The sequence below is a fragment of the Erpetoichthys calabaricus genome, chromosome 14 (genome assembly GCF_900747795.2).
Source record: "Erpetoichthys calabaricus chromosome 14, fErpCal1.3, whole genome shotgun sequence".
Lineage (NCBI taxonomy): Eukaryota > Metazoa > Chordata > Cladistia > Polypteriformes > Polypteridae > Erpetoichthys > Erpetoichthys calabaricus.
Genome location: NC_041407.2, coordinates 65,597,612 through 65,624,333, shown reverse-complemented (window position 1 = coordinate 65,624,333; position 26,722 = coordinate 65,597,612). Strand labels below are relative to the sequence as shown.

The following is a 26,722-nucleotide window of genomic DNA, read 5'->3' as shown; positions in this document are numbered from 1 at the left end:
AGTTTCTCAAGAGGTCTAGGTCACAAGGCAGTCATTTGTTATATCAGAATTTTACTCAGTCCCGATCTCAGCAATACTTGGTCTCTATCTGCTTCTCATTTCCTGAACAAATATTTGAAACTAGGTATTGTAGTATATAAACTATCAACAACTTTCCATATCATTTCTGGCAATAGTAGTGTTGAGAAAAATCATTTTTTCTTCAGCAGACAGGTCACATATTGGAGAAGAGCATAAAGTAATGTATTTGTTGCAGAATTCTGCGGTTAGGAATTAAGTGTGAATAAGTGTACTCTCTAGTGGAACAGTATCCTATGCAAAGTTGGCTTTAGCTTTAAGCCCAGTGCCGACATCATGGCCTCTAAACCCCAATGACCCTATATCTGAATAACTGGGTTTAGAAAATGAATGCATAAACTGTGTTAAATAATCAGCAACACCACACTACAGGATAAAAAGGTTGAATTTCAGGATACATTCAAGGAATCTTGCAGAGCTAGGGTTCTGTTGGACCACCTCACATGCTAAATATTGGTTTACTCTGTAAATGTTAACTAAAAGTTGTTGTAAAAACAGAATAACCCTGCAAATCTGGAACTTTTTATAATTACTGTATATACAAACAATTAAAGGATAATACTATCACAGTGTATACATCCTTGCTTTATGCATCATTGTGCCACTGAACACCTTGAAAGGGATAAAATGTACTGTTCTTCCTGTTAGCAAAATTAATGCTTAACCACATACTGTACATATCATATGTGAACAAATGTTTTGCATGGAATACTTTAATTTAATATACTCTTCCATGCATACGTTCCCCTTTACAAAAAGTAACATATTATGCTGAATACTGTATTTCCAAAATTCTCTGCAAATATTTCCAAAGTAAACAAAATATACCTTAAACTTGGAAAATATTAATGTAGTTAATTTTAAAATATGAAAACTTAGGATTTCTAAATGAAAGTTATTAATGGAATATCTGATGAACAGAAAATATTGTAAATGTGTTTGCAGCATTTGTATTTACACACACACACAAACACACATTTTTTTTTATCCATTTTTGCTTCTTTGTGAACATAAATATCTCAGTCTTGTGCCTTTTTTAAACTAAGAAATTGGCTCCACAAGCAGACTTTTCTGGGGTTTTTTTCCCCAGGGTACAGGAAATCAAAAGGTACAGCTATCTATAAACAGACTCCTCTGCATTCAAACTGCTTCAGCCACGACAAAAATGCATTAGGCCAGATACAGATGTGCAACAGTTTATTTTTTGTGCAAGGCAAAACCTTTGGCAATATCCCACTTTGCCCAATTTCCCCCTCTAAAATCAGAGGTTTCATATTGTCTGGTTATTTTTGCAAACTGATCCATGTTCAACTGCCCAAGCAATTCTAGTTACTGACAATTTACTTTCTTACTTTGTTCACAATGATACTCAAAATTATTAGGGTCATCACCTCTGCATATTACTATACAACCTGTTAAATTAAATAAAAAAAAAAAACAAAAAAAAAAAACAAAACAAAACAAAACAAAAAAAAAACCACACACTTCTTACAGAGGAGTTTCAACCAACCCTTTGCCTCCAGGGGCCGATTCTCATTTAAACTTCTACCAACATTCAAAAAAAGAAAAAAAAAAGAAAAAAAAGCACACTAAATTATCCAGCAATCAAATCATTATTTTCAAAATAATGAATACATGAACACTACGGTATCAATGTTAGCAGGAAATTATATAATCATCCCTGTCAACCTCAGCTTGGTCTCTTGTTGAAAGACACTGAACACACGATATGCCAAAACAACATTAATTTATATTTTTACCAGCTTATTAATATGAAGCACCTTTGTACAAAAGATTCTGTTTGCACAATCTTGTGTGGAAACTATACAACCCTCCCATTGTGTGTGCTAGTTCAGTATTAGGAAGTGATCACATAACAAAATGTAGATTGTGTCCAGTTATCTTAAAAAAATACAATAAAATTGAATGTGCAAAATGATCAGAGGCAAAGGGTTAAAGTCTGCAATTGCAAACTTGTAATTACTCAGCCCAACATGCTTTACTGCCTAAAGCATCTTTCAGAGAAGTAAGAAACGCCACAGCAAAATATGCATTTCCTTAAGCCAAATTTTATATTTCTATTAATAAAAAAAAAAAAAGTTCAAATCGTAATTTATAGGGTCTGAAGTTAACATGGATATATTGGTTTTCCTTAAAATGGCATGGTCTTCAGTAGTTGGGCCTTGAACATTTCTCCATTTCTCTCTCTGTTCATAACAAATTACAAGACATCGATCCACAGCAGCCAGAATTCCAGACAACTTGGTGTCAAAGAGAAACACTTTCAAAATCTTCATATCCATTAAATCCATTTACAGGTTCACTTGTGTTTTCTTGTGTAAATGCTGCATTTGTGGCATTGGACTGAGTAACAGGTTGGCATGGATGCGCCTGTCCAGCTGCGCGTCCCCATTTAGGTTTGTCCACTGGCTTTAAACAGCATTCCTGGGTGTGCCATTATGAGTCACTGATTTCAGGTTTGGTGTATTGGTCTGTAGACTTCCTATTCTTTGGGAGTTCACCCCAACTTCAAAAACCTCATGGATAGCCTTGCGAAAACAGTGGAAATTGTAGTCAATTAAACCTAAAAAAAAAAAAAAAAAATGGGATAAAAACAATCTTTACTTTTAGCATATAAATGAACATTGGCAAAATTCACTTCAGCAAACAAGATTTCACCTAAATCAGCCAAACAGTAATGTTATTGTACTTGCATGAATATGTTATCTTTTTTTTTTTTTTTTTTAAATTGTTCAGATATTTCTGATGCTTTCTAAATGGACTTCAATGTTATCATTTTGCTGAAAGCACTGTTCTTTATAGTTGACTGTTCTATCACTTGATACCATTTTTTTGTAATCTCTATTAGGAGGAGATAAAAACAAACATTCTGAAAATATTCTGAAAAACATTTATATAGCACACAGCCAACTGCACTATATCCCAAGAAATACAAAAATGTTTGTAAGTGTGACATTAGCACTCTGCATGTGCATATTTAGAACTTTTTTTTAAGAAAAGAAAAAAAATGTAAAAGTCAAAATTTTAGAGATGCTAGATCAGGTAAATGCAGAACACCACCACAGTTATTATCAGCCATTTTAAATTAAGCACACTCTTTTCTTAGAAATGAGACAGATCATAGGAACCCAAACAAATAAATAAATAACCCTGGCTTTTAATCTATTTTCAATTTTAAAAGCACCAGGGAGGGAAAGCAGGTACAAACAAATCATAAGTTTAACTTACACCAGCAAAATAGCTGTAAACTATTACTATATTTAAGTCTTCATTAAAATTGTGTGTGTCACTTGTGAAAAAGTCATAAGAAGTGACAGCAGAATGCAAAATAAGAACCAGTATTTCTCCATTATGTGGAAACCTTTCCCCATCACAAACATATTTGTTTTTTTATCATATGACAAGTTCTTGATATCCAACAGCATTTAAAATGCTGTTTGCAGTTGTGTGAATAAGTTATTTCAAACAGTCAAAGAGTTGCAGACAGCACATCTGACCACAGAGAGAAAAGGCAAACCATTAATCCTGCCAGTGCAAACAACCAGCTAGTACTTTTATGATCTGAGCAGTGGATGGCAATTATGAAGTGACAGCTCCCAGGGTTTTCTGGAATTGCTAAATACCTAAAGTCAAATAATAAGGAAACTTCAAGAAGCCAAAAGGAAATGGTGCAAGCAATAGTAACAAGTCCCTGAAATTCGAAAAGCTGCTAGTTTAAATTAAATGCACTGATTTAAGATTGCATTAATTTCGTTTCTGCTATTTTGAAGGAACAATCTTTAAAAAGGGCAGAAAAAAATGAAACACCAGTCCAGAAGGGGAGTAGCACTTGCAGAGTATAGAAATGGTAAGGTCAAAAAGGAATTATGCATAAAGGGATCTAAAATCAAACTAGCAATATAAGTATGTAACTACATATTTTATAACTATGTAAAAATTTAAACAATGAAAAATGTGTGTGGAAAACATAAGTACACCCTTGGCCCCCAATTTTCTGTAACTAACTGCCCACCTGTCTCAGACATTGACTAAGGGGAGGTTTTTCCAACTCCTCCATGCAGTATTCTTTCACGTGTGCAATGTTTGAGGATTGTCTTGTGTGCACAGCACATTTCAAATTCCCCTGCAGCAACAGCATCTTGACTGGATTGAGATCTATGCTTTGACTAGGCCATTCCAGAACCCTCCATTTCTTAGTGGATTGACTGGTATCGTTTGTGTCATTCATTGTCTTGTTGCAAGGTCCACTTTCAGTTAAGCTTCAGGCGACTTATAGATGACTTCATATTATTCCTCTTATACAATGAAAAACTTACAGTGAATTCTATGATGGTGAGCTACCAAGGCCCTAATGCAAAATAATCCCAAACCTATAACATTTCCAATACCATGCTTTACAGATGGTGTTAAGTTCTTCTGGTCAAATGCAGTCTTTGGCCACAGTATCAGAGAACATGTTTGGTGAAAACCAAACAACTCTCTTTGCCTCATCTAGAACAACTGGAACAATTCTCTGGAGAGAAGTCGTAGTCTCTGCCTTGGTGTTTATGGCCACACTTTACTCTTCTTTTTCTGTACATTAAAGTTTCCTCCTGGCACACCTCCCATGCAAATCTAATTTGTGCAGCCTCTTTTGAATAGTAAACTCATGTACTTTGACATCAACAATGGCAAAGCTACATGTAGGTCCCATTATGAAATTCTCGGGTTCTTAAATACTTCAACATCTTTCTGCACTTGGGTTGAAGTTGCTGCGGTACCCCGGATAAGTTGGCAGTTTAAAAATTTTTCCTCTTGTAGATAATGGTTAATTTGTAATTGTTTGGAAGTCTGTTTAAATTCCTTCTCAGATTCATACACATCTACAACCATCATTCTAAATGCCTCAGAGAGCTCTTTCGATCTGCGCTTAGAAACAATACACACTTCAGAAACAAGGAGCAAACTAAATGTCTGAAGCTAAAATAAGGCATGTTCAGACAAGATCCATTTTAATGATGTCTGATCATTTACACTGGATTCTAATTGTAGGCATTTGACATCACAAAGCTTTCACTTTGACACTGTAGAGTCTTTTTGGTTAATACATGTCAAAAAAAAAAAAAAAAAGCTAGATAATGTCCACTGTGATTCAATGTTATATAACAATAAAATGTGAAAAATTCTAAGGGAGTGAATACTTTTCACAGGCACTGTAAGCTGCTGCATCTGTCTGCTTCCACCTCCACATCCTCCTCCAGAGGCCCAACATCGCAGTGGAAACCGTATACAAAGAAGCATTCTAAAGCTTGACAGGCTAAGAACAGTGTTAGCAGTCCATCTGAAATCTTTGACATGGACAGCCCTAAATTACAGCGCCAGGTATTAGGAAATTGCAGCATATTTCGGTATAAAAAAAATATATAAATAAAACATAATAAAATGTCAACATAAATGTTCCTAAATTTTAAACTGTCTAAAGATCTAACAATACAAAAGTTTCATTATACAGTAAGTTCAACATTATTTGTCAAAGGGTGAGAATTAAATCAGCTGGCCGGTTCTGAATAGTGCAAGTAAAATGGAAGTTTAATTTATTAAAGGCTATGATTTCTTCAGTATTATTGTTATTTGCATTTCTAATTACATGTAACTGAATTTTGTCAACACAACCAGACAACAGTATATCAATAAGCTTGAGAAGTGCACAAGTAGTCAGGTCTCAATGGACTGCAATGATCTGCTTCAAAAATAGGCTAGATTACAAATGGAAAAGGGTCAAGGTGACTTAATTTCAGTCTAGTTTTGTTTGTGTATGTATAGAAGGATTCAAAGGGTTTTGCTCACTGCTGTTTTGTGGAATAATATGGGAAAGGTGGAGCTTTACACTGCGGTGGGCTGGCACCCTGCCCGGGATTGGTTCCTGCCTTGTGCCGTGTTGGCTGGGATTGGCTCCAGCAGACCCCCGTGACCCTGTGTTCGGATTCAGAGGGTTGGAAAATGGATGGATGGATGGTGCTTTACACTCCAAATCGTAACCTTAAATCTTCAAATGAGTGTCTGCTTACAATTCCAAGAGCTAAACTTAAAAGAAGTGGTGAGGCAGCCTTCTGCCGTTATGCACCTAAAATCTGGAATATCTTACCAATAGAAATTCGCCAGGCTTATACAGTGGAGAATTTTAAAAAGCTCATTATTTTAACATGGCTTTCTCATAGCTTCATTTTAGTTTAATCCTGATATTCTGTATATGTATTTAATTATTGTTTTTAGCATGGCTCTGCAATCCGTACTAACCCCTATTTTCTCTACTGTTCTTTTTCCGGTTTTCTGTGGTTTCGATCTGCGCCGCCACCACCACCACCACCTGATCAAAGCACCGTGCTGTCCCTACATTGATGAATTAAGGGCTAGAGGTCCACATGACCATTATCATCAAGTTCTTCCATGTGAACCCTGAAAACCACGAGGACTGATTGAGATCATTTATGTTACTTAGAATGCTAAGAGGGGGCCAGGCGGTCTCGTGGACTGGACCCCCTGCAGATTTTGTTTTTTTCTCCAGCCGTCTGGAGTTTTTGTTTATTCTGTCCTCCCTGGCCATCTGACCTTACTTTTATTCAATGTTAATTAGTATTGCCTTATTTTATTTTTAAATTTTGTCTTTTTTGCCTTCCTTCATCCTGTAAAACATTTTTTGCTACATCATTTGTATGAAAATATGCTATATAAATAAATGTTGTTGTTTTTAAATTGTAAAAATCTTAAAAAAAAAAAAAAAAATTAAGCTTAGACAAAATCGGACTCTGCAGGGGTTTTCAACAATTTTACTAAATACACATATTATATGTATTACATAGGCAGTAAGTTGGGGAAATGACATGAAAGTACCAAGCTAGCAATGCCAAAGGTGTCCTATCCCTGAACAGATGTTAGCCTGTATAAACCTGGCTGTCTCCAGCACTAATACAATACATAAAATTTTGAGTATTTTTTCCCCAAAACTTTCTTGCTAGTTAGCCAAATACTTTGTAGCATCTTGTAAATATCAAACTACCACACAATGCAGAATCTCTCATATCCTTTCCCACTCAAGATCTAAATAAAAGTACGTAGCTCCCTTCAATTTGCAGTATATGACCTCATAAGTCTTCCTGCACTTTTTCTGCTACCTAAATTGTTCTCTCAAATATGCAAACTTGTATGTTAGTTCTAAACATAATGTAGTTTTGTTAATTCCTTTTAGCTAATGAAAGTTCTAATTAAAACTCAGGCGGCTAGTCAGTGCCCTAAGTGTTGATCAGTCTTTACAAAATGATTTTAGACAATAAAGACATAGAATAAAAGCCCTTTGAGAAATTGATCTTACTCTACCAGCACTAAACATTTTTTAACTTCTGTTGTGGAGAATATTATGAAATACAAAAAAAAAAAATTTATAATAAATAGAGCCATATTTCTATCAACTAAATAAAAATATTCAACATTTGTACCTTTACGTTCAAAGCTTTCTTCCCTCAGAATGCAGACTAATGCGAGAAATTTCGTTACTTCCTTAAGATAAAGAACTGTTGTATTGTTCAGTTTGATAATAGCCATGGATTCCTTATCATAAGCACTTCCACTGCCATCTTCTTTTAAACTGTCATTAGAAAAGAAAGATTTGGGCGAGATAAAAAAAACACCACATTACACATACATCAAGTTTTTGAATCAACTTGTTCCATTAAACACTCTCAAATCTGATCACATTAGTGTACACACCCTCTCACACTGGGCAAAAACACATATTTTGATGTAAAATAATCAAATTCAGCTTAACTGTCATTCACCTTATTTCAATTATACAAAATGTACAGAAAAAAATTAGAAGAGAATAAAATGGTCTCTATGAAGAAGTACTTATATCTTTATGTAAAAATAAAATAGAAATATAACAAGGAGAACAATTGAAAGGCTAATCATAAAAAAAACTACTTTTTTAATTCTTCTAACAAGTAGATGCAAATTACCCATAAAACATTGAAACACTTCAACATAATTTGCTAGCCAAACATAACGCTATGCATTATACTAAACAATTATATGACTTAATGTAAGAGCTGCCTTTAAGTTACAAATGAAAATCATCCTCACTTTTTTTCATTCTTGCATATTAAATTTATAGTCAAAATTTTATATTGCCCACCGTGATCCCTTTATTGGAATGAGTGCGTTAAAAAAAACATTTTTTTTTTTTAAATTGGTAAATGAACTTTTATTGCAACTCATTTATTTTCATAGGAGGTTAATATCCCTGCATCCATCTTTTTCTTGAGAAGCTTTATTTATTCAGAATAATATGGCAGTTTGAGCAGATTATGGGTCAAGACCTCAAACATTTATTTCTAAGAGAAACTAGTATTAACTGAAAAAATGAATATGGTATCATAAACTTAAACTTTGCATATATAGAAACATTTGTTAAAAAATAAAGCAAGTTCTACAAGCAATGGTAAAAAATAAAATGAATTGTTGTGCTGTTTAAACAAAAGCAGGGCACTCAAAAAAGATTGTCAAAAAAAAAAAACAACAAAAAAACAAAAGCTATCATATTAGGAAAATTCTGATAGGAATTTATATATACTGATGGAAACTATTACAAATGTTAATAATTTGAGTCAGTGTTTACTCTAAAAGGAATTCAGTTAAGTGGATAGAAGTAAAAAAAAAATCAAAATTAAACGAAAAACTTGACGAACGGCATTGAGTGGATATTTTACCAGTTTTCATGAGTAAATAATGCTTTAAATAAAAAACTAAATTATTCTAAGATGAATAATAAAGTTTGATGTAGAGTCCTGCATAGGAGTCTTTAAGAGGGGCATCTGATCTGTATCTGCAACAACAAAATGACACCGAACAACAGGTCCACAAATAAAGATGATTGATTCCACAACCTTGACTGATTTACTGCTTTAGGAACTACAGTAGATTAAGAAGGAGTGTGTGTGACAAAGTATTAGAAAAGACATTTGTAAATTTGTACTTGATTTAAAATAATGTTATAAAAATACTATAAGCAACACATTTAAAAGGTTAGAAACAACAGATGCTGCAAAGTTAGGCATTCTTGCTCATCTGCCTTCACATAAGATGATACGCGTTATAAAAAGATAGTACTCATCAAACCTCAGTATTAGGATGGAACTGGAGGTGACTTAGCAAGTTCCATGAATATCAGACACAGTATACATTTGTTTTGTCTGTTGGTAGAGGTTGAGCATCCCTAATCCAAAATGCTCGAGGACCAGAAGTATTTTAGATATTTTCATACACATAATCAAGAATCTTGGGGACACATGATCAAGATTGGGAAATGCAGTCAAACCATCTAAATGACGACTCACATGTATACTTCATATCGCAGAGCCATTATTTGAATGTGCATTGATATGACATACACATTAAACCTCAAAAGCAATGAATATGATGTACAGACTCTATTGTAATTCCCTCTTGAGAGGGCCACAATGCTGCATATTTGCACTTAAGAACTTATTTAGTTTTTCGTCAGTTTTTACACTGGTTGCCAGTTGTCACTTGTCAGAGAAGCCTGCTCTGCCAGAAGTCGTTAACCAACCAATGAACGCTCCAGTTTTTAAAAAGGTATGGGTAAACATAAGTAAAACATAACATGTTTCTGCCAACATAAAAAGGCAGTTTGCAGCAGTATCTGGTTTTCCTAATGCAAAAGGGGCAGTTGACAGCACTCAAAATTGGAATAAGGGCTCCTAACATGAACAAAAAAAAAAAAAAAACAAGTCATCACGGATGTCGACAGGAGCTTTGAGCTTGTTCACATACACAAATTTACAGGAAGATTGTGATTTATAAGCGTAAACTGCAGAGAAATGTGCATTTGTTCCATAGGCAATATCTGAAACCACATATTGCTTCCAGCATTCACTAAAACCGGACGCTGATATGTCAGACAGAAAAGAGAAAAACAATGCATTACAGAAAGTACTTTTTATTGCATTACCATATTGATTTTTTTTACCCAGCCTGATAAACATTTTTTAATATTTTGAACTAAACAACTAAAAAGTAAATCATAATAGTCACCTTTTTTGAGAGTAACTACTGGGTACTTGGCCAAATGTAGGACTCTAGTTTGATGTACAAGAAAAAACACTTATTGAATTTATACAGTAAAATATTAGTAACTTAGGACTTAACACACAAGACTTAGTATATTACCTAATAAACTAAATTACTACTGAATACAGAACTTACAATTACAAAAAACTATTTTGATGCTTTCACCTTGAATATATTAAAATGAATCACATTTTAAATCGCTGAGTCATAGAAGAGTGGGAGGATCAAAGAATTTTAATCTCATATTAAAGAGACACCAGCAGCTTGTTTCGCGTCTCGTCAAAAATTAATGTGATTCAGAGTTGTTGTTTTTTTGTTTTTATTTTTTTTAAAAAAAGCACAGATGTTGTATTAAAAGACAAAATACTGACATTAATTAGTTCTCTTATTGTTTACAGCCTAATGCACATTTTTAGGCATCTCTTATTATTTAGACACACACTGAGAAGGCCTAAATCATGGCAAACTGTAACCCTTGCATTTATCCTGTAATTGCCAAATAAAGGCTGGATAGCACGTTTGAACTAAATATGGCCAATAAGAGGGACTTCATGTGTTTTCACACTTGTGAATACGTGGACCTGGGTCAAATTACTCGTCCACTGTGAAAATGATTTTTGTCATGATCAATAACCTATAGCCCAGTTAGTAAGTAATAATTTTGTAACAATGATGCCTGCTTAACGGTAGTAAAAGATCCTTAAAAGAAATGACACAGTATAATTAAGGTCTTTGTAAAAAGGATTAAAAGAATATTCCTCAAGAAATGACTGCTGGTAACACAATGTATACAGGTACAGGCAAATCCAGTAATAATAAGAATTATTATCTTTTGTGACGGGGTGGGGTTGGAATACGCATCATTAGGTACTGCAGGACTTACCCATAAATACAAGAAACATCTATGACGACATCTATCATATCGCAACACAGCTCGTAAGACTGCATATCAACAGGCGAACTGTCTGTGGCAATGTAGATTTTGCTAACTACATCAAACAAAAACGCCTTTTCAATTCCTGAATTCTGTACAAGAGAAAGAAAATAAAATTATTATTGATGCGGTAGAGAAATAGGAGATGCTAACATAATATTAAATGAAGCCAATTTTTTATTTTATTTTATTTTTTTTTAATTATAAAGGAAAGAATACAAGACACACAGAAACTAGTTTGTCAAATGATCAAAAACAGACATACATCATTAATATGTTAGCTTCAAACAAATTAAATACAGCTATTACTACTAATGAGAGACAGAAACCTATAGGCTAACTTTCAGTTCACTATTATTTCACAAATATAAGGTAGCAGGTAACTTTTTTCTACAGGCATGATAATTAAAGTCTGCTTCATTATGCGCATTAGTAGGGGAATACCAACTTAAAATAAACGGATCCAATCAAATACAGTATTACGAGTATCTCAGTGAACTGGAAGCACCAGCTTGAATATGAATATCTGAGTCTGATCAAGTTATGTTTTTTTAATTATACCTTAATGTTGATAAAGTTTAACAAACTGTATCTCACCGATGTGTCGACCATTTAGGTCCTTTAAAAGAGGAGACTAGAAAAAAAACTTTTTTTCTTAAGTAAAAGCTCATGCATATTCTGGGTATGAATAGAGAATAAGCAGATATATTTTCCTTTTCTACTACATACAGTATAAGTTCACTAACAAACTTCTTCCTAAACATTCTTATAGAAACATCACCCTTATAGTGTGTTTCCATCTGCCTTATAGTTATCATTATCACACAACACAATAAATGAATGAAATCAAGTAAACAAAATACATTTAAAAGGACTTTCCTTTTCCCATTTTTTATTGAAGCTTAAACACTTCAAGTCTTGTGAATAACTTCAAATGATAAAAAAGTCAAGCAGCAAGCAGCCAGAGGTTCAAAAAAATGAAAAAGTCACCAAAAATTTTAAATAATATTTACAGAATTATACAAAAAGGCCTTTTCAATGAAAAAGTAATACACTAAAAACGTAAGGCTTTTTCCGCAACTATAGAAGGGTCATTCTCAAAAGTTATGTCAAAAAATTCCCCAAAAGGTGTCCCAACTTTTGTTGATTACTTATAAACCCTCTGCCTGGATAAAATCAGTGTTGAATCACCTGTGTAGGCACACAATCGACAGCTTCTGTGATAGGAACCTCACGGGACAATAGCTTCAAGCAATGCTTAAGAGTGGTTGAAGTAAGCAAGTCATTTTTTTTTGTTAAGATAAGAATTTTAGCTGCAGGTTTGACAGGTCAAGTGGCAGTGAGAAAGACATTGCCAAAATTGAAAAATAAGAAAACAAAGCAAGGGCTGGGCCAGGATCCCCTCCAGAGCACTACTAAAAATGTGAAGAAGGTCTTGCAGTTGGATGTATTTTTAAGATACAACTTACATTATATATAACATTCTCCACCTGCTTAACTGAATTCGAGCTTGTATAGATAATTAAGACATTAGTAATAAAGATGAAAGTGAAGAATGAGGAATAAAAAAATTTTGTTACATTGTAGGCAGTATAGCCAATTAAATAAGCAACCTCTTACAAAAAAAGACCAGAATTAGATATGTTAACACTGCCACAGAGAATTAAACATTGATGCTCTACAACTCACAATTCACAGATTTGGCTACTACAAAATATACTACCTTTAACGGAGATAAACTATAACCTAGACAAACTATAGGCCTATTTCTAAGCTCCCATTCTGTCCACAATTATGGAGAAAGCGATTTCTTTGTAGTTACTTTCATATCTGGAGGATAACAATGTATGTGATGAGTTTCAATCAGGTTTTAAAAAACTTCACAGTACTGAATCACGTTTGCTGAAAGTGACAAATGATATTCTATTAACTTTGGACTCTGGCTCTTCTGCAATTTTAGTCTCATTGGATCACAGTCTACCATGGGGTTCTGTTAAAACAGCTTGAGGATGAAGTCCGCACTCAAGGCTGTGCAATGAAATGGTTCAAGTCCTACCGTAAACGTAGATGATCTATGTCTGTTAACATAAGATGGGAACTTATCTCAGCCAACTCCTCTCACACAAGGAGTCCCCCAAGGGTCAATTCTGGCTCCCCTTCTATTTTCCCCTTTATCTGCTCCGCTTGAGGGCCATCTTTCACAAACATAATTTCACGCATCATTGTTATGCTGATGAAATGCAGCTATACCTCAAAGTTAGTCCTGACATCACTTCCGTCCATCCATCCATTATCCAACCCGCTATATCCTAACTACAGGGTCACGGGGGTCTGCTGGAGCCAATCCCAGTCAACACAGGGTACAAGGCAGGAAACAAACCCCGGGCAGGGCACCAGCCCACCACAGGGCGCACACACACACACCCACACACCAAGCACACACTAGGGACAATTTAGAATCACCAATGCACCTAACCCAGACATGGGGAGAACATGCAAACTCCATGCAGGAAGGACCCGGGAAACGAACCCGGGTCTCAAAACTGCGAGGCAGCAGCGCTACCCACTGCGCCATCCTGATATCACTTCATCTGTAAAAAAAAAAAAAAAAAAGCTGTTGACATGCTTTGAAGATATTAAATATTGGATGAGACAAAATTTCTTACAATTAAATGAAAATAAAAGAGAGGTCATTATTTCTGGTCCTAACACAGGTCTGCAGTTGAAATCGGCACTCAGTTAGGCTCCTTGGCAGGAATGATTCATAATGATGTCAGAAACCTAGGTATCATCTTCAAGTTGTCACTGAATTTTGAAAAACAAATCTCCATGGTAGTAAAGGCCAACTTTTACCAACTGATGCAAATTTCTAAACTAAAATCCTCTCTTTCACAGAAGGATTTGGAAACAATCATTCATGCCTTTATTACATCTCGGCTAGATTATTGTGGGATATATTGTGGGGTATATGTGGGACTATCCAAATCTGCTGTCGCGCCTTCAGCTAGTTCAAAATGCCGCAGCTAGATTTTTAATTGGGTCTAGAAAAAAGGATCATATCTCCTCCCCATTTTAGCCTCTCTCCACTGAATACCGGTGAGGTGTCACATTGATTTTAAAATCTTGTTTGTTTTTAAAGCCTTACATGGTCTCACTCCAAAATACATCTATGACCTCCTTCACTCCTACTCAGCACCAAGAGGACGGAGATCATCTGGACAACTACAAGTACTCCTTGTAGTTGCAAGATCTCGGCTGAAGTCCAGGGGAGAGGGAGCTTTCTCCGTTATTGCTCCTAAGTTTTGGGATGATCTGCCTTTCCACATCAGGTCTTCATCCTTGATCGAGGTTTTTAAAAGTCGGTTTAAGACCTACTCTTTCTTCCACCTTTCACTGTGTATGATGGGCTTGTGGAGGATGTTATGATTGGTTGTTTTATGAATCTGCTTCTGTATGATGGTTTGCATTACGTTTATTTTAATGCTTCTTTGAAAAGCACTTTGGCACAACCTTTAATAAATAAATAATCTAATCTAATATAGCATAAATTGTCATTCTTGTATAAGACAGCACATTATGATTTGAGATGAAAAGATAACCATGACCAAAAGTACAAAATATTACCTGCAAATATCCCATCACTGAAATTAAGGTGAACTAAAGTAGTAGGACAAAATTATATTCTGTTAAATTATGCTAGTATAAAATATATTCTGTGGTTGTAAATAATTTCCAAAAAAAAAATACTGTGAGCAAAAGCTTTGGATTAATGCATGATAAGGTGGCTAACAAGGGGTTTTAAATATACAGATAAAAGCTTTCAGCAATCCTCAAGTATTTAAGCAATTACTAGGACTAATTACTTCATTCAAGAATATACACACTTCAAAGCTATGTTAACACCACCCTGTTACACATATAAACTGGTATGTTTTGGATAGTTTGCAATTTATCACCAGATATTCATCTTACCATCTGGTTAGGAGAGGTTTGCTTTTGTCTCATCTGTATACAAGTGGCTCAGGAATTCTCCAGGTTATTCTGTGTACTTTAAATATACATTTCTATAGCAGTATACTACTTGATAATTCTTTAGTGAATAGGTAAGAAAATACAACTAAATCTTTCTACTTCATATTGTGTTTGTTTTTTGAAATTTTCCTCACAAATATTTTTGTATCAAACTTCAACGGTTTCTTTTTGGCACCCATCATGGATGCTGTCAACTGCAAATTATATCGGCAGTTTATTTCTTTTACAACATATAACAAATTATTAATTTTGTGCAGCCTAGTCAACATGCTACAATTTTAAATGCATGCATCTTTTTTTGTCCCATCACCAAATTATTTGCTTTCCTTTTACAGGTAGTTCTCGAACCTTCATAATGGTTTAAACAAATCAACTGAAAGGCACACATGAAACCAAACAGTAATGGCTAACTGAAAATTAAACATTCAGAACTTTTATATGTGCACAATTAATGCAATAAGAAAAAGCCCAGCAGCAAATGGCCTTAATAACTAAGGAGAGAGAGAAAATAAATCATGTTGGATTCTTATAAAAATACTGAAAAATAAAAGCAAGCAATCTCTATTTACATCATATTCCTTAACCACCACAAGTACGCATTTGTTTTTGTGTACACCAAAAATTGCAATATTAACTTTACTGTCGCATAAGTTACATAACGCATAGTACAGAGTTTACTTTCTAGACTATGCAAAGTAACATATCAAATAATTTCTGGATCTGGGGCCTCCTGTATACAACTTGCTTACGCTCGGGAACATGCATAAGCTATTCCTTATGCAAAAGTTGGGATTTATAAAACCCAAACTTGGTGTGGCAATTGGCTTAAATTTACCGAAAGTTTAAAACCTTTCCTAAGTCCTACACAGACCTTTTATGGTGATGAAAATCTCGTTTCACTGTGCTCTTCAATGACATATCAGTCATATTCTGATGTCCATCCATTCATGCATTTTTTAAACCCAGTTGTTCTAAACCTGTAGCCGAGCAAGGAGGGTGTTATATCTGTGCAATGGTCTCTGTAATGCAGACTCCAATTCAACACGCAACTCCAAGAGGATGGCTCTAGGACTTCTAAATGGGCTTTTAAGCCTGTCATCATCACAAAAGGACACAAATACCATTAACAATGTTTAAGTGACAGAAAAAGTATTTTTAAGATCATCTGCGTATTTTGATTAGGCAAAATAAGCAATTTCTTATTTTAAGTATCTGAAAAAAAATGTATGCATAGTGTAAGATTCTGGTACGACTTAGTTAACAGATTTGAAAGTTCTCTTATTAAATTTATTTGCTTCATAAGAAAGAGATGAAATTTTTTTTTTTTTTTAATATTTTGTCAATTTGGTAAGTGTGACGTGAAATAGAGGTTTGCTCAGACTGCTACACTGCTTTTTGTACAGGCAGACATAAGCAACAGCCATGCATACTACCATCTTAAAATTGCTCATACTCATTACCAAGGAATTCTTTGCCAACAAAAGTGTCTATCGGGTGAGTAAAAGACAAAAACTGTATACAAAATATTTAAGTTAAAATGACAAACTAAAACAGTGAGTTAACCTACAGTATAATTAAAATTGAGCAGAGTATTTTTCTGTCTGTTTTAAACATCGGCGATGTGCAAATGAGAACTGCTTTGGGCAAGATGTATTATAGCATCAATTGATCCACCCATCTCCTAAATCTGCTTATCCATGACTGGACCCATCCCAATGTGAACACACACACGCACACACACAGGCCAGTTTGGCATCAATTGAACTAACCTGCATTTCTTTCGATTGTAGGGTACTCAATGCATACTCCATGAAGGGAGAAACCAGAGCACAACCCTCAGACTACTATGAGACAGAAGCACTAGTGCTACGTCACCATGCACCTAATTAGTTGATGAATATACTGTATGCACATTAACTGTGGCCTTAAAAAGTTGAGAATAAAACATACTATTTATTTGAGACTTATCTTAGTAATAAGGTATTACTAAATGTTTATTGGGAGCAGGCCCGCCTGACCACCCCTTGAACCAAATTTGAGTAATACCTCAAGTTAAAATTCACTGAGGTTTTTTTCTGTGTTCTCTCAGTTTGAAAGTTCAAACAGCACTTAGGAACATGGCCAAATTTATATGGCAAGTCAGTCATGAATATAAAAAAAACAAAACATCCTCTTTCTCTGTACATTTAGCATTCATTTGCTCAGAGGTTGATACACTTGCTGCTTCCTGATCAGCTCTTCTTTTCTCCACCCTAGTGGCCCGCTTCTTCTCTTCTTTCATCGGCATCTTTTCGCGTTAAAACTGATTAAGTCAGTGTTTGTGTTGCAATTACTTTTTACGTTTTCTTTACATTTTTACTTAAGCTGGCACTTAAATCTTCAATCTTCCTCAAGAATGATTTAAGATATGAAGAGGCAGGAGAAGTGACGGCGAAGGTGGGAGGGAATGAGAATGGTGCCCGTACGCATGTGCCACATAGCCGCCCTGCTGGATGAGTCTACAATAAAATAAAATAAAAATAAAAAGAGGAATAACCTTGGAGGTCAATCGTCACCCCAAAAGCTGATAGTAGACATCACATAGTATATGTGTACCAAATTTCAGGACAATAGTTCAAACAGTTTGCGAGCTACAGGGGATTTAAAATCCTGGGTAGACAAACGAACACCCACGGTAGCGTATTACATATAAAGAAGATTCATGGTTCCTGCCGAGGTGACAAGGAGTAGCTAAAAGCACATCCAAACAAACATAGTTCTAAGTTGATTTATAAAAGTACTTGGTGGGGCATGTGGAATATGTATGGTTTAATAAATCTGATTTTTGTGTGTACACGGTGTTTACCTTTCTACTATAATCAAAAATCTAGCATTGGGCATGAGGCAGAAACAATCCCTAGACAGGGCATCTGCTCATCATAAGATGAATACAAGCACACACACTAGCGTAATTTTAGCATCATCATATCCCCAAACCTGCATATCTTTGGAAGGAAACTGGAGCACACTGTGGAAACCACCAGGAAAACATGTAAATGTGACTCCCTGCAAGGCAGCAGCGCTACTGCTCTGCCACCATGCCACACCCACATGTGTAATTATTAACATTACTTATTATTTAAATTAAGTTAACGACTTATCTGTAAAATGCAATGTACATAGTTTAATGCATTTGATCATGAAAGTGATATAAAAGTATAAATCTAAGAATTCTAAATGTGCAGAGGAAGCCCCAATGCAGGAGGAAGCCCCAAAAGTTTGTAGCGATTAACAACTGGGTCGGTTTTAAGACAACGTTTACGACACTCTACTTCAATGATAAAATAAATTATGGTAATAAAATGGATATTTCGAGATTTAAGCTGAAATTTCCAATTTAATCATAAAATACACCTTTTCACTGTGTCCCTAACTTTTTCACTCCCCCCAAACCCCTTGGTGGCTCAAATATGCCGCCACACATTCTGATGCTGTTGTGAAGGTGCAAAAAAAGACGGCACAGAAGATGGTATGCGAGACTTTTAACATGTATCACATCATTAACATGTGGAATATGCAACTCTTGAATGTAAAAGTACCAATAACTCATTTTTACGTCACCATTTTGCTTTACCACATTGAACCATTCAAACATCAAAGTACCCACATCGATCCTATGGGATCTGAAAAGCGAGTTTTTGTCACATGTAAATAGTAAACAGAGACTGATGCCACATTCCAACTTTATCACATTGTGCCCCACGAGTGTTTGCTGATGCTGCAACTCGAGTATGCGTCATGTTAATTTCTGAAGACGTGCTCAGAGGACGCATCAAATGAACGCTGGGAACGTGCGACAGCCATGATGCGTGCACATACGTGTTATGAGCGTGAAGTGTAAACCGGCCCATAGTCTCATTCTTTCAGTCACTACCTAGCTCACGGCCATAAAGTAAGATAAGGATATAGAATGACATGGACATCATAAGCTTTATGCTTACTACCATAGCTTCTGAGTTACTACCGCCATCCAGTATAATGTTAGGAAAACTGCTGCTGTGCTGACAATTGGTCATAATTCCAATCACTTCTTTCTCCACCCATGTATTTAGGAGTTCCTCAAGGTGCTCCTACCACCTCTCAGTAATATCCTCAACTGAGGTCAATGCCCTACCCTTGCTGTGAATAGCTTACACTTACCAATTCTTTTTTTTTTTTTGCAGGACAATTAAAGCACTTCAAAAGTAATTTTTCATAGCCTTACCAAACTCCACCCACTGTCAAGCATTTGATGCTGCCAGTCACATAGCACCTGCCTTTTTGGCCTGCTGGTACCTTCAGTTGCATTTTAGAGACACTCCTGATTAACACTGCCAGGATCACCTCTTTCCTCACCTTGACAGCTTTCATGACTGCTACTGTCCAAGAGTGTGTACATGCGAGTTCAACTATATCTAGCTGGTACTTTTCAACATTCTACACAAACTCCACTTCCTTCCTGTCCCGAGTGATTACATTCCATATCTCAAAGCCACTTTCCATTGCAATGAAATACTTTACTAATTTGAAATTACTGTTCAATAAACACATTTAAATTTAAGTTGGCCATGGTCATGGTCACAAAGGTGCTCTGCAAGTCACACTACCTACAATATAATGCACTATTAAGCTCTCAAACAAGACACAGAAAACTAACAAAACAAATCTTACAATTATTACAATAAAGAACAAAGTGTGCTACAGTGTTACAAATGTGATTCAGATACAAAGAATAAGCATAAATTTTATCTTGTATACAAACATAAAATGTGAAAAAAATACATACCGATATAAAAATATTTAAAAGATTCTCCAGAGTTGGAAGTTGAGGAATAAGCTTCTGAACAACTTTGCTAAAGGCCTCAAATATTGAATGGTCATAGATACTTGTCAAATAAAAACTGCAAAAAAATAAAAAATAAAAAAAATTTAGTAATTAAGTTAAACATTGTAAAAGCTAACAGACCAAACCCACCATGGCATGGTGACAAATATTAAACCAAATAGCTATTATGCAATTACACCTAGTAAAATGGCTTCTTACATAACCCATCTGCCTACAAAAACTTGCATCTGGCTGATATTAGATCAAGTTCTGCATTTATTTTTATCAAAGGCAGCACCATTTAACCAAAATTATTTAGTAAGAGTATTTTAATTCAGATTAGATAAGATTCAGTCTTAAAGAAAAATATTAGCCAAAATTAATACAAAATTTATGATGAAAACATTAAATGCCCTTCAGGCATGTCATTTTATCAAATAGTTATGTCACTGTTATTCATATCCCAAACTTCTTCTGTTTTTCGGGAAAGAAAAAAAAAAAAAATTATATATATATATATATACCAGAAATGACTGTAGCACATTGTTGCTCAACTGCAATGGAATTGGCTCACTTTCACAAATACAGCTTGAAACTGTATATCCCATCTGGCTTGACACCTGGGTTTTGGTGTTAATGTGAAAGGGCTTCATTCAAATTGTAAGTAAGGAGAGAAATAATAATTAACACAGTGTACTTTTGTTGTTTGATTCTTGTAGCATTATATTAACTAATTTTAAACAGAATAAAAATTTGGAACAAAACAATATTAGACTGATCTGCTAAAACCTATAATTGCCAATGCTCTAATGCTACATGACAAGAAAATCAGCAACTCTATTTCATACACTCCAGGAAAATAATTTTGCAAATGTTAACGTTATAAAACTAATGAATTACTAACTCTTTCAATGTCATGGAAACAACGTGGAAAATAAGAGCAGTTTCATTTCCACTGCAAACTATGATGTCTATTTATAATCATGCTAAAATTACAAGACTTTGTTGCATGTTTTATGTGAATAGAAAATTTCTCATTATAAAATGCCATCCCACTATCTGTTGAAAACTGAACTGTACTGCAAAAATACCGGATGGCAATGTTTCAAAATAAAAAAGTATAAAACAGTTGGCAATTATGATCCCACCGTGCTACAGACTTCCCAGGAGTAAAACTAATAAATAAAAAACAAACCCAACTACTAAGGAATTTGCACAGAGTTGTGAAGAAACAAGGCTAGTTTATCCTTCCATGTTAATTATATCTGTCACTCAGCCAGTGGAAGAAAAAACAAAAACCCTGTGAAAAATGTAGGAGTAACCCACTCTCTGGTAACTTCAACATTTAGAAAATTGCCAAGATTTCTCAAAAAAGCTGGTTTTGTATGATACTGACCACCTGCATAAGCAAGTCTCATTTTTCATGCCAGGCTGCACTTTCATATTTGAAAAGGTACGATTCCTCATTTAAAGGAAGAAAATATAACTCAAAGTATCTGAGAAAACATTAACATATTTAATTAAATGAAATTTAAAAATTCCTGTTTCCATGACTGATTAAAGTTGAATCATTTTAAGGTATGATCATTCTTAATATAAGACATAGATGGGGTGAACCAAACAAAACTTGATAGTTTGCATGAAATTAAAAGCATTAAGAGTAATGTGCAGTACTTGGTCCAACACTGCGGTGGGCTGTTCCTGCCTTGCGCCCTGTGCTGGCTGGAATTGGCTCCAGCAGACCCCCCCCCGTGACCCTGTGTTAGGATATAGCGGGTTGGACAATGACTGACTGACTTGGTCCAACAGTACATTCAAGAGGATAAACGAACAAAAAGATCAGATTAAAACTGGTCATGAAAAGATCATAATTGCAATCGCAAGTCAGTCATGTTATGTTCTTAAGATAAACAATATGTTGTAAGCTTTTAATTTTCTGTAACCTGAAACAGAAAGCATTTGGATATAACAGACGATCGTTATTAAGAAACAATGATTGAGCATGGTGACATAGCCTATGGAACAACAGCTTTATAGATCCAGTGTCCTAGGTTTAAATGCCACACTGGGTTCTCATATGTGTGCAGGTTGCATATTTTCCATGTGTCTGTGTGGGGTTTTTTTTCCCAGTTTCCTAAAGATGTGTGTATTGGGTTAATTGGCAATTCTAATTCAGCCCTCTGCGAGTATAGATATGTGCATAAGCTGAACCTGCTATGGACTAATACCCATTCAGAGTCTGTTCCTTCTAACAAGGATAAGTTCTATACTCAAACTACCCTGAAATGGATTAAAGGGTTGTAAGAGAGTTATACACTATATCAAAAAGTACTAAGAAAAGGATCAACATAAAGACAATTTTGCACTTTAAATACCATTTTGGGCAAATATCTTTATATTACTTAAAACAAAAAAATATTAAGTTCCATCGCTACTTATATTAATTAGAAATTGATCCATCCTGATTAAAGGGTTAAAGAAGCCTGAGCCAGTCAAGTTCGGGTTCAGTTAAGCCAATAACAAGAAAGTTCATAAGCAATAGTGCACAGAAAATTACTGATTAAACTAGAAGCTCAGAAAGTTATGTTTTAATGCAACATATCAATTTTTTTAACATTATGTCACAGTATCAAAAAAAACTGCTGGAAAGTCAGATTTCTAAAATTCAGATTAAACACTATTTAATAATGTTTGCTTTTTATGTATTATTGAAATGTTACTCTTTAAAAAAAAAAAAAAACTATGGTTAAAATTTGATTTTCCTCACAAAATGGGAAAGTCAAATCCAACATAAAGTATACTTTACATCTGTCTTTTTAGCAACATGGATGCATGAACTCAGAGCCTTTGGTGCATATAAACATAAAATGTTTAGCAGCACACTACTTGATCTATTCTTACCTAAGATGAAGCTTTTCCAGACCTGCATCAGCCAAGTCATCATTTGCCCTTTGATGGATGTCTCTTTGCGTTTCAATTTTGTGATCATCAGATAATCCATCCACTTTATGAATAAATACTTCAAAATTGATGTCCGGATTGACTCTGTACGCTCTGGACACTGTAAGATGAAGCCTTCCAAGTGCTTCTACATAGTCATCCTGTTCACAAACCATAATAAATCATAATAATTAATACAGTACTTCTAAAAAAACAACTGTAAATGTAACTAATACAGCAAGGTCCATTAACTATACATACTTATTTAAAGAAAGCTGTGTATAAATGTTCTAAATAGAAATCCCTGCTTTGCTAGATCAATAAAATGTGTTTAATAATCATAGACTTTTAATGCTGTACAGGCACTAACACCTGCTTCCCACAGCCGTCACAGTTCAGCACCCTGAGTAACATTTCACTGAACAGGCCCGAATACCCACTGTGTTGCTCTCTTATAAAAGTTGGATTTAGCTGCAGGGATGCCAGTGTTAGGCACTGCACTCATCACAGGGCTTCTTTAAAGTCAAACCACAGGTGTTTAAATGGCTCTCTTTTTCTTATAGCAGCTAGTTATACTTATCACAGTATTATTATACATGCTGTGGTTTAAAGAATTTTTTTTTAAATCATAATTGGAGCTAAATATCCTAAACAAAGAATAGAAAGAGTATTATTCATTTAAACAAACTGTTTTATAGATACTGAAAAATTGCAATAATTTAAACAACAAAAAAATGCTTCAATTGTGTGACATTTGCCTAAACTTTCTGGATGCATACTACAGAAAAAGATATGTAGCTGAAAGCCTGTTTATTTTTTAATATTTAAACCAAACAGCCAAAAGCGTTAAAGTACTTTTATTGGATTCATTTTTTAATTTTTTTTTTTTTTATTTACAAATACCTTTCACTTAAAACAAAAATTCACAGGAGACAGATGGCCATTGCATGTAGACAGTTAAAAAAAAAAAAAAAAAAATTAATAGCATAGTACCTGTGCATCAATAACAAATATTAATGCTCCTGTACCCCTGAAAATCATCTCATAGTCAAATGTGGGGTCAAAAAAATCCACCTGACCAGGAAAATCCCAAATTTGGAAGTTAACAAATGAGCTGTTGGATATGTCATCTTTGTAGATCTTATTTGTGCTTTCTAGAAACAGGGTTTCATTAGGGGACATCTTATGGAACACCACCTAAAGCAAGAAAGGGAAATAATAGTTTTTGAACTTCTACAAAAACCTTGCAAAAATGATGAAACACAGCAAAAAATTGTAAAAATTAGAAATAAGAGAGATGAATGTGTACAACAAATATGACTTTTACCTTTATATACTTAATCAAGGTTTTCCTCAATTCTCTGCAACTATAAATTGGCTTTATAAGAAGGTGTTTAGGTGAGTGTGCTATGTGATAGGCTTGTACCCTTTCTCAGGGTACATTACCATTTTGCACCCAATTCTGTCAGAATTAAAAACACAAACATTCAAACATAAAACATGCAAAAACATTTTTCAGTGATGAATGGATTACATACAGCTGAACAATAACTGCAACCAGCCGCTGATCCAAATATATAAAAAAATAATGTAAATAATATTATGAATAATTATTTTGATAGTTGTCTTTAATAAAAGTGTCAAACACAACAACATAATAACAACAACAAATGACTGATTTCTCTTAAGGATTACTTTGTCTAAATAAGATTTCAGAACAAAATATATTTTAATGTTTGTGAATTTTTGCAAGCATTTTACACAATTAACATAAAGAAAGATCCCTTAACTACAAGTGGATAACACTGCTAAGTTTTACTGTATGTGAAAAATGTGATGCATCTAATGCAGTGGCTTTCACTAGAATCATCACCATAACACAAAAATGACAGTACTGCTATTTAAGTTACTAATATGACAAGAACTGTTAATCCGCATTCATCTCAATTCAGGTAACAATTCAGCTGTTTTAGTATACCAACAGGCAACCATCATGGCTCAACATAGTATTATTACTAAAAACTGAGTTTCCATTGTTATTTATGTGATACCTAGGATTAAACTCAATTTTAAAAGATTCATTACAATTTTTTGTCTCCTAATAAATTAAACATTTTCACTGGGCAACACTGATGGGCAAAAAAAAATCCATTGCAATTGCAAAACTGAATCATAGCCATTATAAACATATATTTCAAATACAAGTTAACTAGTTTTATGTGGGGCTCTAGCTATGGACAAAAAGTAAACATTAATAATGATAACAAAGAATGACATAATTTTAAAAAATGCTTTAATATCCTCAAAGCAGCTTAATCCAAAAAACAGAATATGCTTGCTTTCCCTGTCATTGATCCAACAGGTACGTGACCCATAAAAGACACATAAGGCAAGGCAAACAAAGTCAAATAAGGCCAACAAAGTCAAGTCAACTGACACCGAAGATTAAAAAAAAAAAAAGTAAAAAGGCAGAGTACTCATTACTGTACTCGGTCACACCTTTAACTGCTCTACTAAATAAATGGGCGTTACTTTCACGAGGATTCCCAGATCTGACTGTAACTAGGAAAACCTAAATCTCACTGTGGCTAACTGTCCAAGAGGACTTTGGATGTGTAACCGTCGTTCCCACTGCCACAAACTTGCAATTTGTGAAAAGTCTATATTGGGGTGGGCACTATTCAGAAAAACAGCCAAAAGTAAAGCCGTATGACTACAGAGATTGCCCAAGAGGAAAAATGTGTGAGACAAAAATGCCAATAAAGCTTACGAAATATCTGCATGAGAATAACTTTTATAAAAATGCAGTAATGCATTTTCATACAATTGCTTTAACAACCGCATAAAGACAATACGATTAAAAAGCGTAAACAAAAAGAAACCGAGATAAACAGCACAGGCTCACCTTCTGTATAGACGACTTTCCGCTCCTCCGCAGACCCATTAGAAGGATGCGAGGTTTGCTATCCGATGGGGCAGAGGTTTCCTCCAAATCTGCCTCGTCCACCCCATACCCAAAATCTTTCGGGAACGAATCCACTGCCCCGTAACTCCCTATCAGTGGCTCCTCGAACTGAATCGACATCTTTTAATAGCGGCTGATTTCCCTTCACCCGCTCGTTCACCCTGTTTCTGCGTTATTTAAAGTTAAGCCTACGTGTATCTGTTAATATTTATAACCGGAGATTTAAAATCTACAAAAAATAACTAAATCAAAATGTAAACCTCCGTGCTTCTCCTTTAAATCCAAAGCTGTCTGTTTCAGTTTCAATGCAACCTAAATGAAGGACCGCCTCCACAGCCTCTAAGGACTCTTCCTATTGGACGCTCATCTGACATTTTATATTGTCATTTGCTAGATCACTGTCAATCATATCTGACTTCAGGCGCAAAAAGCTAGCATGATGGGTTAGTCTCGTGTCATGTGCTTTGGAATCACCTGACAGGACAAGGCTTGATGTTTGATTGAAGTTTATTTATTTATTTATTTTTATTCGGCGCTGCATACTCTTTCCTGACCTGTAGGGAGGCGTGTTTAAATTCTTAAAACACATTTAGATAGATAGATAGATAGATAGATAGATAGATAGATAGATAGATAGATAGATAGATAGATAGATACTTTATTAATCCCAATGGGAAATTCACATTCTTCAGCAGCAGCATACTGATACAATAAATAATATTAAATTAAAGAATGATAAGAAAAATACAAGTAGAAAAGTATTTAGTAAGATACTGTATCCTCAAAC

General features: G+C 34.7%; 1 protein-coding gene across 1 annotated transcript; it reads right to left on the bottom strand.

The window, feature by feature from the left end:
* Positions 1–1,258: 1,258 nt before the first annotated feature.
* On the bottom strand, positions 1,259–26,277 carry rragca (Ras-related GTP binding Ca). Its single transcript, XM_028818864.2, has 7 exons — positions 25,876–26,277; positions 23,964–24,167; positions 22,932–23,131; positions 19,992–20,106; positions 11,105–11,247; positions 7,572–7,720; positions 1,259–2,662 (listed from the first exon to the last, which is right to left on the bottom strand). The coding sequence occupies exons 1-7, from the start codon at positions 26,053–26,055 to the stop codon at positions 2,511–2,513; spliced, it is 1,143 nt and encodes a 380-aa protein (XP_028674697.1). The 5' UTR covers positions 26,056–26,277; the 3' UTR covers positions 1,259–2,510.
* Between the last annotated feature and the right edge of the window lie 445 nt (positions 26,278–26,722).